The sequence below is a fragment of the Nylanderia fulva genome, unplaced genomic scaffold (assembly GCF_048542155.1).
Source record: "Nylanderia fulva isolate GAGA-0341 unplaced genomic scaffold, ASM4854215v1 Scaffold9, whole genome shotgun sequence".
Taxonomy (NCBI): domain Eukaryota; kingdom Metazoa; phylum Arthropoda; class Insecta; order Hymenoptera; family Formicidae; genus Nylanderia; species Nylanderia fulva.
The window spans coordinates 5508834-5523461 of record NW_028191026.1 but is presented as its reverse complement, the minus strand read 5'-3'; the positions used below and the strand labels follow the sequence as shown (position 1 = coordinate 5523461).

The 14628-nt window shown below is 34.6% G+C and overlaps 2 protein-coding genes and 1 long non-coding RNA gene across 3 annotated transcripts in view; 2 read left to right on the top strand and 1 right to left on the bottom strand.

Annotated features, from left to right (window-relative positions):
• Positions 1-1769: 1769 nt before the first annotated feature.
• On the bottom strand, positions 1770-13073 carry LOC114929895 (C2 domain-containing protein 5). The gene is given in 16 exon segments (XM_029301601.2): positions 1770-4016; positions 4245-4391; positions 4473-4598; positions 4729-4904; positions 5213-5405; positions 5600-5920; positions 6022-6841; positions 6918-7086; positions 7254-7406; positions 7657-8296; positions 8298-9855; positions 10551-10676; positions 10859-11075; positions 11288-11428; positions 11555-11949; positions 12359-13073. Coding segments are annotated over 15 exon segments (5241 nt in total). The 5' UTR covers positions 11922-11949; positions 12359-13073; the 3' UTR covers positions 1770-3929.
• On the top strand, positions 4640-5381 carry LOC146719687 (uncharacterized). Its single transcript, XR_014926399.1, has 2 exons — positions 4640-5084; positions 5190-5381. It is a non-coding gene; the product is annotated as an uncharacterized LOC146719687 (long non-coding RNA).
• Positions 13074-14516: 1443 nt separating the features above from the next.
• RpS30 (ribosomal protein S30) overlaps positions 14517-14628 on the top strand; it is a 28944-nt gene continuing 28832 nt past the window's right edge. The window contains exon 1 of the mRNA XM_085489699.1: positions 14517-14559. The gene's annotated coding sequence lies outside the window, so the exon portion shown is untranslated. The remainder of the gene's footprint in view (positions 14560-14628) is intronic.

Here is a 14628-nt window from a genome sequence, read left to right as displayed (position 1 = left end):
ATACAATAAGATTTGGAATTTTATCGCCAAATTGTAAGAATAGATAGATATAAATATGAATATGTATCGTGTCATTTTTTATGCAATCTATAAGTCAAATCATTTATAATCATCGATGAAGTAATTAACATGCGAAATGTTTCGACAGTTTGTCACAAAACCAAGGAAAAAAAAGGAGAAAAATAAGAATGAACTTCGAACGAAGTTAAACTTCCAACGAAATTCTCACGATTTCCGGCAGCGATCGATGGACCGAACTTGCGGAAATCGAGCTTGCGAGCAAATGAAGACGAGGATGAGGAAAGAGAACGAAAACATCAAGAGTATTAATGAAAGGTAACTGCGAGAGATAGGTAAAAATTTACAAATTGATATTATTTTCTCAAGAGTGAGATGGAGAATAATTTTTGCCTTCTGCGATTAATTAATTAATTTAAAAAAGGTAAAAGGAAAAGAGAGCCCCCTTGAAATAAGTAAAAAAATTAAGTTTTGCTCTCCTTTTGAATAAACACTGGAATTTATTTGCATATTTAATATTTAAAAAATTAAAATAAAATAATAAAAATAATTAAATTTTAAAAATTTAAGAAAGAACAGAAAAATAAAAATAATTTATAATTATATCCCCTCCTGGAAAAAATCCTGCCGACGCCCATGGTTTCAGTAGAATAATTTGATTACTTCGCGATTTGGTATCACACGCACGCATATACATATCTAAGAATTACTATAATTAATTAATATAAATATCTAAGAATTATTTTTCTTTTTCCTTTTTTTCTTATATGATTTAATATATCGAACGGAAGGAAGAGAATTCGAATTTTAAGGTCGACGATGACACGCAGACTCCGGAGATTGATGTCTCTCGCCATCGTTGTAAGAATAATTACCTGTGCGACAATATTTGTTTTTCTCCGGTCGACCATCCTGCATTCTAAGTAGCTTTTATCGTACGTAGGGTGACAAAAAGGATCTTGTATCTCGCGTTCCTTAATTTAACCCACGTACACCTCTGCGGTGCATATTTTAATCCCGTAATTGCGTTAATTTATCTCGTTTTATCTGCGCGATGATGATAAAGCAAATTTATAATCTAGAAATGTATAATCATGAGATAAATAATATCTTAAGAAACGAGGAAAGGGGTATTGATTCAAAATCAAAAGTTTATTTCACCCCTTTATGTGTGTATAAATATTTCACAAATATTTTATACAATTTGTGCTTTTAGATTATTTATATTTTAGATGTATGTCTCCAAATCTTTAAAGTTTTAATTATTTTAACTGAATACTTTAAATATAAATATATTCAAATTTGACATTTAACATATCATTAATTTTAATATATAATTTTTTAAATGACCCATTTTTTAGATACATGAATTATACATGAATTTTATATATCTTATAATTCTTTGCAAAAATTCAATTTTAAAAATTTACATGTATCTGCAACATAGATTTTTACATCTAATAAATACTCTATTTTTGATAATTGTACTATTATGGAAATCAAAGCAGATTAGAATATATGGAAATTGATACCAAACATATATTAAAAATGCACAGTAAAATAATCAATATATATATTCAATCTTTTCTCAATCTTCTCCTATTCCTTTAATAATATAATTAATTAAAAGATTTAATATTTGTTAAATATGAAACAATGATTAATAAGCATTTCTAATATCACGAAACTTTGATGCGATGTATTGGACAAAAACAAATATTCCACACAGTTCTTTATTAAAAGGACCTTCCTTTATAAATAAAAACAATTTATTCTTCATTTGTATTTGAGTACAGCTAATATTGTTCATTTAAAGTAACATATCGCACAATATCTTCCACTTATTCTGACTGAAATTTAATCTGAGAACGGTCACCTTGGATCACCATGGGCTACCATATTTGATCCTCATTTCGTACAATAAGCTTTATAGCATATAAAATGTATCGTGGCACGAGATATTTTTTCTAATAAAATTTATAAAGAAGAATAAAAGAAGCAGGACGACCGAATCGAAAATATCGCAGTCGCCTGAAAATATATAATTTTTGTTTCCACAATTTATTTAATTGATTTCGCAAATAAAGACTTGTGAAAATACCTGAAATGAAGGATGAAAATATAAATCGAATCGTAAGGACGCGACCGTTCTGGGATTAATAAAAATTTTTATATAACAACGAAACTTCTCACGGATGCTTGTGAGATTAATTTAATATTAATAACAGGGAAACAAACAACAAACTTTGACTAGAGTTTAATCATCCACGTGTACATTTTTCGTTCGACACTCGACTCGTGTACCTCATAATTATTTCTTCATCGACTTAAGTAAGAGATAAATATAAAATACAATTTGTACATATATTTAATATATGTCAGAAAAATTATATCTAAAAAAACTTTTGTTTCGATGTTTGAAACGTAAAGTATTAAATATGTTTTGTTGCAATTTGACACGTTTGGATGCATCGAACGTATTTATTCGAGATTCTGATACAATTGTAATAAATACTCTTTATGCTATACGATTCTAATGCTGAACAAACATCATAAAACAATTTCTTTATAATAACCATTCTTCTACTTTTCCTCGTTAATTACATGCCTATTTCCAAAATATGTTCATTATGTACATGCATAATAAATATTCGCATAATAATAAGTATCAACAATAATTGAAAGAATCGAAGTCGCAAAAATCTAAGGACTATTATTATATTATTGATATAGTTCTTGAAGATTATAAAAGTTATTTATAATATTTCTTTTCAAATGTATATTGATTTCCTTTTAATCTATTATCTATTTTTTGTAAATATTTATTTTTTATCGTGTTTTAACATAATCAGATGCATGAAAATAGTTTGTTTTTAATGAATCATTTTATGTTTAATTTTTAAAACAATACTTTTTTTAAATGATTAACTTTGTAAATTCTGATGATTCTAAATTGGATAATCGCGGTCTACTATTAATATATTTTGTGTAAAGCAAAAGAATATCTTATCATGAAATTCTTTCTGCATATAATTTCAAAGGCACCTAGTGATCAAAACTATATTGATGTAGGAAATAAATTGTTTTGTATATCCTGCAAATCCGATCTTGCCTTTAGAATTATAATTCTACTAAAATTCTATTTAAACAATTTAATTTAATCCTATCATGTTGTGTAAAAGTTTGTTTTGAATAGAGAATGATAGTGCATTCTAAAGATTAATACACTATTTATTAAATAATTTGTTATTTATAATGCAATCAGCAAAGTGCAAATAAATTGTAAAATATTTCTACAAATTTTATGTATATATTATTAGTTCAATTATTTAGTTTCTTAGAAGTCTTATTTCTCTCTGATTGTATTACTAATAACAAACCATTTTTAGATAAGCGAGTATCTATTGAATTATTAATAAAAAATTGAAAGTGTTTTTGTACACTTGGAGAAATTACTGATATATATATATATATATATATATATATAATATATAAAAGATATATATATCACATGTTACACGTATAACATGATATGCAAGATAGTATGAGAAGGAAAAAGATTAACAATAAGAAGATAAAATTGTGTTTAAATATTAAATTTAAATATTATTATAAATATCTATAATAATAGAAATAATATGCCTTTGAAGAAAGAAGCATATCATTTCATATTATTGTATTTCATATTATTAGCTTTATTTTAAAAAATGAGATTAAATATTCGTCCTTTGAAAAAAAGAATATTGTAAAATTAGATATTGCACAGTACATTAAAAATTTTGTAGAATTAGTAATGAATTAGTCCTATTCATAACAATATTGCAGGTGTGTGTGTGATATTGGCATTTAATTATATTGCTTAATAAATTCCAAATGTATAATTACGGTGGCGCTGAATGTGGAGGCTGGGGTCAGCAATTTGAAATGGTGCTATGTTTTTCATCCGCGTAATAAGATACTGTTACAACATCACCACCTACGTTAATCAAGCATTGACCCTGAAAAGATATTTTTTTACGAAATAAGCGTACGTACACCGATCGTGAAAAATACATACATTCGATTAAATAGTATACAAATAATTTTTTTAATTATACAAATTAACTTTTATAATTTATTAATAATTAATATTGTTATTTTAAGAAAAGAGGGAGTTATTAGTAACAGAACACTTTAGTATTTTTCGTATTTCAAGTACATTAAAATAAAATAATACTTTTACTAACTTGATTTTTGTGAGGGCTGTGAAGAAGCACGCATTGAGTCATAAAAAACGCTACCATAGCATTACCCCCCAATGCTGTAATATGCGCGCGAACAATCGCCAAAACTTCCATCACAAAACTGTGAGTGAAACCACTCAGTCCACCATTCTATAATACCAGAGTCGTTAGCAGTTGCCTTTATAACATTCTGATGAGATTGAAAATCTAATGATTCTACACAAAACTCACCTCCCGTATCGATGTACTCTCACGTATAAAGAAAAAATTTAGATTGCCTTGATATCTTTCTATCCTTCCACCTGGCAGATAAGATAAAGGTGTTATATCTACCCCGTATCTTCCTTTCAAAGGCACCTAATGAATTAATGACCATTTTTATATCATTACCAATCAAGCAAGTAATTACGTTAAGGAAACAAGTATTGCAAGTGTCAGATTTGGATATATCTTTAAAATATTTTGAAGACAAAAAATTGTTTCTCACATGTTTACGTCTATGAGTAGTAAATGATTTTAAACGTAAAGGTGAGCGTGGTCTTGGCTTTTGTACAGAAGCAGCAGTTAAGATTGCTGGATTGGCACAAGTACGTGTTGCATTGTCAGTTATCGCATTATTTTCTACATGATCCTCGTCAAGACTAAATATCATATCACTATCATCTGGAAGAATAAGAAAAAAACAATGAAATTAATATTTTTAGAGCGTATTCTTTAAAGAGAAAAAATTCTTAGAGAATTCTTAGACAAAGCAATAAAAAACAATTATGCAGGGCTATGTTTTTCATCTGCGTAATAAGATACTGTTGTCACCCATGTTAATTAAGAATTGACCCTGAAAAGGTATTTTTTTACGAAATATATGATAAGCGTGGGTATCAATCGTGAAAAAAATGTGTGTGTATCCCTAATAATTTCCTGTATTAACAAAATATTAATATTTTGCAGAGAAGAAATGCTTCAAGGAGTACCTGATTTTCTTACTTGATCCTTGCTCTGGGAACGACATACAATTTTCCTTTTATATCTATTCGAAGGTTCTCCCAATCCAAGAGCCATACCAACGACAGTCAATTGTATTTCATCTTGCTCAGGTAATGCTACCTTAAATTGCATATCACACAGAGCACAAGGAACCATTCTCCTTAATTTAAAATACAAGGACTGAAATAAAGCAAAAAAAAGTTTTAGAAATTACTTAATAATTTCTCTTTGCAAAATTTTTAATTATAAATATATATTAATTATAATATACATTATTTATAATAATAAAAATACATATATATATATATTTGACTTATAAATAATTATAAATTTTTAATTATAAATATATGTTTTTTAGAGACGAAAGATCGTACCTGAAGCAATCTGGCGAAATATTTCGATGGCATCGAGGCGGATTGTCCCGTAGGGATCTTAGCTCTGAAGACCTGTGTAAACATTTGTAAATTTCGGACGATTTCCAAGTCTTCCAAGCCAGGTATTGTCTGCGTATTAACGACGTGAAAATCATCAGGCGGTCTGTTGTCCATCAGCGACGATATCCGATCCATATCCTCGATGTCGTCCACTTCCAAGACACACGCGTCGCGAGTACCCACTCCAAGGTCAAGTTCCGGCAGATCCTCGTCTGATTCGTCTGTATCGGAAGTACTCGGAACGCGGCCATTTTCCACTTCCTACAATCGCGCGACGATTATTATAATTAACGAAGGAATTTCTAGCGCTTCTAGGTATTCATTTGATATTTGAGAAAACTTGGGTGTTAAGTCCCACGTACGTTGACTCCAATTGGTTTCAGCCGATAAAATTCTCTATTCTTCTTCAGCGTCTCTACGATGGACTTTTGCATTTCCGCCAATTGCTCCTCGTTATGCCACGAATTGCCGGAAGCTATCTGCGGAATGGTAGGCGGCGGTAAGGCCGTGAGATAGATCGCGGTGCCTACCGCCATGCCGATTAGAAATCGTTCTCCTACGGAAACCTGCAACTTGAGGCCGAAGATCGCGTTCATGCCTTTAATCTTCAGCTTGTTCAGCAGCAAACTGTGGAGCTCGTATTCCAGAAAAGGCAGACAATCGGATATCTCCTTCGCATTCAACTCGCCTCGCAGATCCTTCTTGCTCTTACACACGGTGGCCTGTATGAAGCAGCCTCTTCCGGTCGTCGATATATTCGCCGGCACTTCTATAGTAGTGAACATCACGTCCGGGACTTTGGCACGTTTGCATATGGCACATTTGGATACGTTAACTCTAAATGGTACGCTGCTCTCGCTGTAAGGAAGGTGGCTGAGCTTGCACCGCAATTGCGACTGGCTGCACGAGCTCTCGTGCTCGTTGCTCTCGGAGGAACGTCGGTGCAGCTTCCCGTTCAGCCGCTCCGGATACGTCACGGTGGTCACCGCATCGCCGTCGACCTTCTCCGTCGCCTTCGTCACCGCCGTTAATTTTTGCTGGCCCTTCTCGCGGTCCGAGTCGACGGCAGCCACGGAGACGCCTTGCTGGAGCTTATTTACGACGCCCTCCGGATCCTGGCCGGAATTGTGGAAATTTATGACCGCCGCTGTGCCGGAAGCACTCAGAACGCATACATCATCGCTGTGGGAAAAATATTTGGATAATGTAAAACGAGATGGAAGAGTAATTAAAAATTAGAAACTCGGGAAGGCTTTACCATATACTAGTCTCTTCCTTGTAGCCTATGACAACATTGCAAGCCAAAGCTCTCGCGTGTGATCTAACTTCCATCCTGATTTCGGTCCACCACGCATCACGGCCCTCAGGTTCCTCTAAATTACTTATCCTCTCGATTAATTTTACGGATCTCGAGCTCACCAGGCCACCTGTTTCCAGAAGACTCAGTTTACCAATTGATCATAATCACTTGTTGAACATTTTTATACTTATCTTTAGACTTAATTACTGTTATTTATGTGCAACGTTAAAACTGAATGGACGTGAGATTATATGCAGGATCTTGCTGAAGGTGTTCATAAGTAAGCGTAATTACCTATATGCAATATGAAACCAGGTGGATAATGTTGCATTGTAATAAATGGATACTCTAACATTTCCAACGTATCCTGATTCATAGATCTGACCACCCCAGCTGGTGTCCTCAAGGGTCCGGGCACCGATCTGTCACTGCTACCGAGGGAGTTACCTGAAACGCAACGTGATCTCTTCAGCTTGTTTTTTTTTCTTTTTCGATCAAACCAATTGAGGAAAAACTAGATCCCAATTGTAAGTATAGCAATAACGAGTTGAAACGAGGAAAAATTGTTAGAAAAATTTCCATAAATATATAACTATATTTATATGTGTACATGAAAATAAAAATTGGAAAAAGTAATTCTCTAATCATGCTTTGCAGCTCAAAGAGGAAAGGACTATCTTATTTATTTGGAGCTTACCTTTGGGAGTAACACTCAAATCGGAATCGCTCGATCTTCGATGAAGCGGTACGTTGGCGAGGGTCCTGGTGGCCGGTGACTGGGACATCTTCACGGTCATCGAAGAAACCGCCGGAAGCGGGCAAGACGGACTGACGGATGCCTCATCTTGTTGCCTAAGATCGGGAGAAGGACGGGACACACACGTGTTGTGAGTTATATTAGCCGTGTTAGTGGGCTTAATGTGACATGACGCTCTCTCTAAATTACAGATTGTGCTAATGGTGCGTTTGCGAGGGCAGTTGCCGCTGACGGGTATCGGCCCTCCTTCGGGAGGAAGCAGGGCGACCCGCTTTGAATCACCGCGTGACACGACAGGACGATCGGTTAAGTTGACAAGGGAAGAACCACAGGAGCGAGAAGTGATCTGGAGAATCGAGACGAGCGGCTGCGAAGAGAGACAATCGGGATTCGAGCGAACCCGCGGAAGAGGAACATCGTCCCCGCGACGTCGTCTGCGCGAGTGTCTTCTCGTGGATGCACCCCGCGAAGGAATCACCTTCTCCAGCGAGTTATTCTCCGACGTATCAGCGACTCTCTTGCGCGCCTTTCTCTCACGCTTCTTTCTCTTCTTGCTCCTCAGGGATACGGCTCTCTTTCCTGTGACGGGAAGTCGACACCATCATCTTCGTGTCGATCAGCTGGATCAGATCGTACATACATCTGCGTCTAACGGCGACGATCGCCCTCGCCCGCAGCTCCTCCTTAGATAAGCTTGCGCGGGATGATTCAGATGCGGCAGGTAAGTCAAGCTCCGGCTCATTTCTTTCTCTATCCACGCTTATTTGATCTTCCGTTTCAGGGGGAGACGAGGTGTCGAGTTGCGGTGCTGATTGTTCCATCATTTCCCGCAAGGAATTATCAAACCCAAATGTGGTATCGTCGCTGTGGTAGCGCTTCTTTAAATCTTCATCTTCGAGTGCCTTACGATTTGCGTCGTCGATCTTTTGCTCATCCGACGAAGAAATCGTTGTCGGAGCAAAGGTATCGCTCTTCCCTAAGCTATGTGAGATTGTTAAGTTGGGACTTTCATCGTTCGACAGTCCAACTGCGTCGACGGATGTATCCGAGTCTGCGCTCTCGTGAATGTCCACGGTAATTACAGGGATTATCACGTCATTTAGTAGCTCGGCACCCTCCGCGTTCGCTGCATTCGAACTCGACGATGATTGACAATCCAATTCTACTTGCAGGGTGGAATCCGTGCAGCTTTCCACGCTGGACCGAACGGTGATGGGAATCGTCTCCTGGAGACTGGACGAGTCTCTGCCTCCGTCGAGCGACCTTGAATCGTCCAAGATATTGTAACTGGTGGTGCCGTTCGACGATTCGTCGTCGGAAAAGTTACCATCATCGACGTCATCGTCGTCGTCGAAGGAGGACATCTCGTCGACCGACGAGGATGCGTTGTCCCGCGGCTGTCCTTCATCCTTGGTGTCTGCATTCTCCTGAGGATTCTCCCTACAACACCCTGCATCAGCTACGTTTTCGTTTGTCGTGCTCGATTGCTCATCGCTGGGAGAGATCAAGGTAAGATCGTCATTTCTGACATTCTCCAAAGGCATATGCCGTATAGAACCGATCAGCAGGGCGGCCATTGCGCTAGGTTTAGCTTCATTCTTCTTAGAATTCATAGGAAATGATCTTGTAAGATTCGCGTCGGAATCCGACCGTGCAACAGAATGATTCTCTTCGCCGACCGAATCAAATTTGCCACGCAAGTGCCTGATCTGTTTGGAGAGTCGGTCTCTCGACGATTCCTTCCTGCCGGCGGCGTCCTCCGCCGTCAACATGGTACGTACAGACCTCACCGTCTCCCCGATCAGGTTCCTATTGACTTCCGCGGACGGGACAAGGTCCGAACCGCCGGAAGTGGCTGTCCTGAGGTTCATGGTGCTCATAGTGTTGCATCGGAGAAACGGGACTCGCTTGCCGCGTGCATTCCTTCGCGTCCAGGTACACCCAGGAGCCTCGGGTATCCTCGTCGAACGTTCTAGGCGCGTCAGCGACGATAGAGATCCCGCGCAAGATGAAAGACCCTTGTTTATGGGTATGCGCGCAGGACACGAAGCGGGAATAGAGATGGGTATGAATGGCATACTGCCATCTAAACGTTCCGTTCGCGCTTTTTTAGTGCATGAGGAGAGCGCGAATGCGATCCTACGCAAACGCATGCGGGTATAGGAAAGACAGAAAAATATTCATTATAATATCTCTCTAGGGAAGGTAGTACAGAGAAGCAACGAAATTGAATAAATTTGATTTAAATCGGGATAAAGATTAATTTAAAAAGTAGGAAATATTTTTACTTATTACGTAGAAAAAAATGAAATCAAAATCATGAATAATTATAAAAGATCAAATAAAGTGGCTCAAGTGAGCATCAACCGCTTAAATGACAAGTAATTTGGCTTCATGATACAGAAGTGGTATACTAAAATAACGAAAAGAAATATATATATATATATATTTCTATCAATTATCTCTAATTTTGCTTTATATATTATAATATATATATATATGTATCTCTATAGATTAAATGATTTGCTCCATAAATTCAACTCGCCCATATCTATTTATCAGAAAGTATTTTCAGCTGCGAGAGATAGAATGTCTCAGCCATAAAATAGAAGGGACTACGTTTCCTTATACGAAATTCTCGAAATAGCTTGTTCATGAACGCCAAGTTTATGATCGGTCTGTTGGCGACACGATTAATTGGCTCGCGATGCCAGACGCAATTGCGTAATAATTAAACTACCGTTTATCGTAATGATCTAACGTTTAATTGCATTCGACGACGAGACACCGTCTATTTCGATACAATCCAATGTTAAAGATATAAAAGTACTCACTCCTCGATGTTGACGTTATCGCAAGGAAAACCGAGAACATCGTGCAATTTTACGAGGGTCACTGCTGTGCCTATCCCTCTGGCAACGATACCAGATTCACCTTCCAAGTCGAAGTTTTGCAGATATCTGATAATTAAATTAAACGTTAATTAAAGTAACGAGTAATCGAACATTGGAGATGTTTTAAATCAGTTCCTTGTTATATAAATTTAAACCAGTTCTTTATATAAAACTTTTTGAGCAACATTAATTCATATGTGAAAATGTATCTGAAATTGAAAATTTTATTCTACAAAAAAAAGATATACCCAATCACAGCATTTCCACCAAGATCCAAGGCTTTCAATCCAATTTTCCTTTGCACTTCGCCGCTTAATTTAAAAAATAAAGTCTGTCGTGCCTCGTTTGATGCTCTAGGCGTTCTTATTTTATCAATCCATTTGTATTCAGGATCATCGCTAACTACAAGTTCTTCAACAAATCCATGTATCATTTGTGCATGATATCCATATGGTATATTCGGTGCTGAAATTAACATATTTTGATTAATTTTGTTTATATATATATATATATATATATATATCTTTCAGTTATTATTTTTATTTATGAATAACACTATAAATTAAAAAAAGTAATATTTTTCATAGAACAAAGAAATGAATTGTGAAATCAATCTATTATCATCTATTATTCCTCTTAAAGATGCATAGATTTACTTGATAGAAGAATATGCTTACAATAAAAGAATTGCACTCCACACGATGATTGTCGAAACTTGTTAAAATCGGAGAATAACTCAACCTTGATAATAATATTTACTTCACCACGTATGCCATGCATTGTATCATATACAGGTATCCATCCGGTCATAACTGATCCTGCAAAAGTAAATACACAAAAAATAATTGAGAAATTAAAAAAATATGGGATAAATATATATAATTCATATTTTATATCATTTTACATGTGATATATATATATATATAAAATAAAAAATATATTACCTTGTGAACCAACACTGGTATTCATTGAAGCTTCTAAGGTCCAAATATTTTTTACTGGAGGCAGCATACCGGGTAATAATAAAGGATTCAAGTTTATATAAACTTTGCCTATCGCATCATTCGCAGAATATGTATCGTGATCCATTAATCTAATTTGCAACGGTTCATCCTGCAACTCTGCATCGTCAACTTCAAATCGATACCATTCTGAATTCCACTGCGGGTTCAATGATTTTCGACATACATCCGTCTTGTATGTTATAGTACCAAACTTTAATTCAACATATGCATCTGTTGTATCACCAGAACGATCCATAACTGGTAAATTACGACCAGCTAATATTTTCACCTTTATTTTTCCAGGCATTGTGTCACTTTAGGATGCTACAAATAATCTGTGACAAAAACAGATACATGTTAATTCAATTGCATGCGTTATGTTGTGTACAAAAGATTGAAATATCAAACACACATTATTATTGCACAATAAATAGCATTTTGTTTTATTTCTATGGAACTCAGGAAGATTTTACTACAATTTTTAAACAACTTTTTAACATGTAAAAGAGAGGACAGTCCAAAATAATTGTTTATTCGAATATTATGATATCAAAACTTTGTGAGTGAAGTGATAACAGAAAGTTTATCACATTTTATTAACAATATATATCATTACGAATATTTATATCTGCAGTTAATATTGCGCAAAAAATTTAATTACAATAAACATTTCGTTTTATGAACAGTTATATTCAGTTATATTTTCTCGATCTTTTCGAATAATAATACAATTTATTTACTCACTCTTTACAATTAAATTGCAGAGAGAAACACAACTCCGACAAGATTCATGACAGCGAGTTTCAATGAATTTGTCGCAACACGACGAATTGTCTTCACTCCAATTTATATTAATCAATTAATTTAGTCACCATTGCTTTCTATTTGGCACGCGCGATCCAAAAATATATGAATCGTCCAAAATTAAACTGTGTGTTTCTACAGATATTTTAATGTCGACATATAAAATCTTTGTCATTTCAGCGGCATATTACATTTTGCTGTCGTAAAATTCGGACAAAAATACAATGAAACATATACATCTACATGTATCACAAGGATATAATTTATATTTTCAGATTTAGAAAAAAAAGGCTCGATTTTTTTTTTTTTTTTTCTACGAAAAACTAACCACACACAAATCTTGCGCGAACACCACTCCATCTATAGGTCCATTTCGGAAACTAAATTGACAAACTTTTTTTCGACTGTCGATAAAATCACTGTTTAGTCGCGCATGATTTTTTTTTATTTTATAAATATATACGTATGTTGTTATTAAAATATTTTCACACGCACATGTAGGTGACATATTATGACACATATTTTTGATAAAAAACCGATTTTTCCATTACAATTTTCAGAAAAAGAGAGAGAGAGAGAGAGAAATGCCTCTTCTCTCTCGCTTCGACATATTACACAGTAGAGGCCGGAGAGGGCACTGACAAGTGCGCAGCTGTTCCCCTTTCCCCCACTCCGCGCCAGTCACGTGAAGCGCCGGCTCCCCACTCCGCGTCCGTCACGTGACCTGAGACGTGCCGCATTCCAGCGGCGCCTAGCGGTCAATGTCGATTCAAAGTCGCGCGCATCAAGACGTACTCTCTCGCTCTCGCCACGATAATCAGGTAATGTATGAAAAATTCTTTAATTAAAGCAGTATTGAGCGATAACATTAATGCATGTGAAACGTAATCGTACAGTGCAACGCGTAGAATACTTTGATCGAAGCAATATTACGACTCGAAATCAAGAGACACGGCAGTGTTTCGTCCCAAATTCCGTGTACAGCGACAACGAGACGTATCCGTGTTATATTTTAATTGTGTTCGTGACGATCCTGTTGCTATTTTCCCTCTTTTTTTCGAAGATACATCATCTGTTTATACATATATGTACGCATAATGCATCTTCGCGAAGTATAAATGATCAATATCGATGTCGACAAACTTTGCACACGTCTCTTTCCGCGAGTTTCTGTTTTCAGTTCGCCTTTATCGGGATTTAAATGCGCGCGGAATTTAAATACTCATTGAAGTATAGAAAGCGAAATTTATGCAGTAACGTTTAATGTGTAGAAAATACTTTTATATCATTTAATTTACTTTTTATAAGCAATGTTTAATAAAAATTACACGAATATTTAAAACTTTTTTAAAATTGTGAAATTTATTTTTATACCATCTTGAATTTTTTCTAGAAATTACGTTTTTTATACAATTATTATTTTTTTAAATACAAATTTAAGAGGATTTAGCAATGTTTTCAAATCGTGAATTTAAAATATTTTTCTATTCTTGAACAAATCTATAGAACAAAATCAATGATTTAATTACTTTGTAGCCTAATATATTGAATTATAAAATGATATTTTATTAAATCAATAATTTTAATTAAGATAATTATTTATTGTTTTAGATACAGATGTGATTATATATTATTTCTTACGAATTTGGCGTTGCAGCACCGAAGGATTCGGTTCGGGCCAAGCAGAATCAACTAAAAGGTAATGAGATTTTACGTTTATTTTAATATTTCACAACTAAAATTTAATAATTTTAAAGAATCTTTTCAGAATAACTCAATAATTATATATATTATTAATTATACATATATAATTATATATTAATATATATTATTAATTTAAATTTTCTTATTATTTTTTATTCTAATTATTAATATATATCACAAAAGAATAAAATTGATAATTTTACTTTAATTCAAAATTTTAATAATTAACTTTTTGTAATTTTGACAATATAATTTCTTCTAATTTAAGTTTAGTTTTAATTAGTTAAGTTTTTTCGTAAATTGGAAAAAATAAATTTTTTAATGCAAAAAAATTTAGTTTTTAATTGTTACTGTTTTTAAATCTAATCGATGATATATTGTTCTTTTATTTCAGATCTAAATACGAAACCTGTGGCCGATTTTGATCAGCGATGTCGGTGAGTAGAATTTAAGCATTGATGATTTTGATCTTGAATCAACGATGTCGGTGAGTACAATTTAAACAT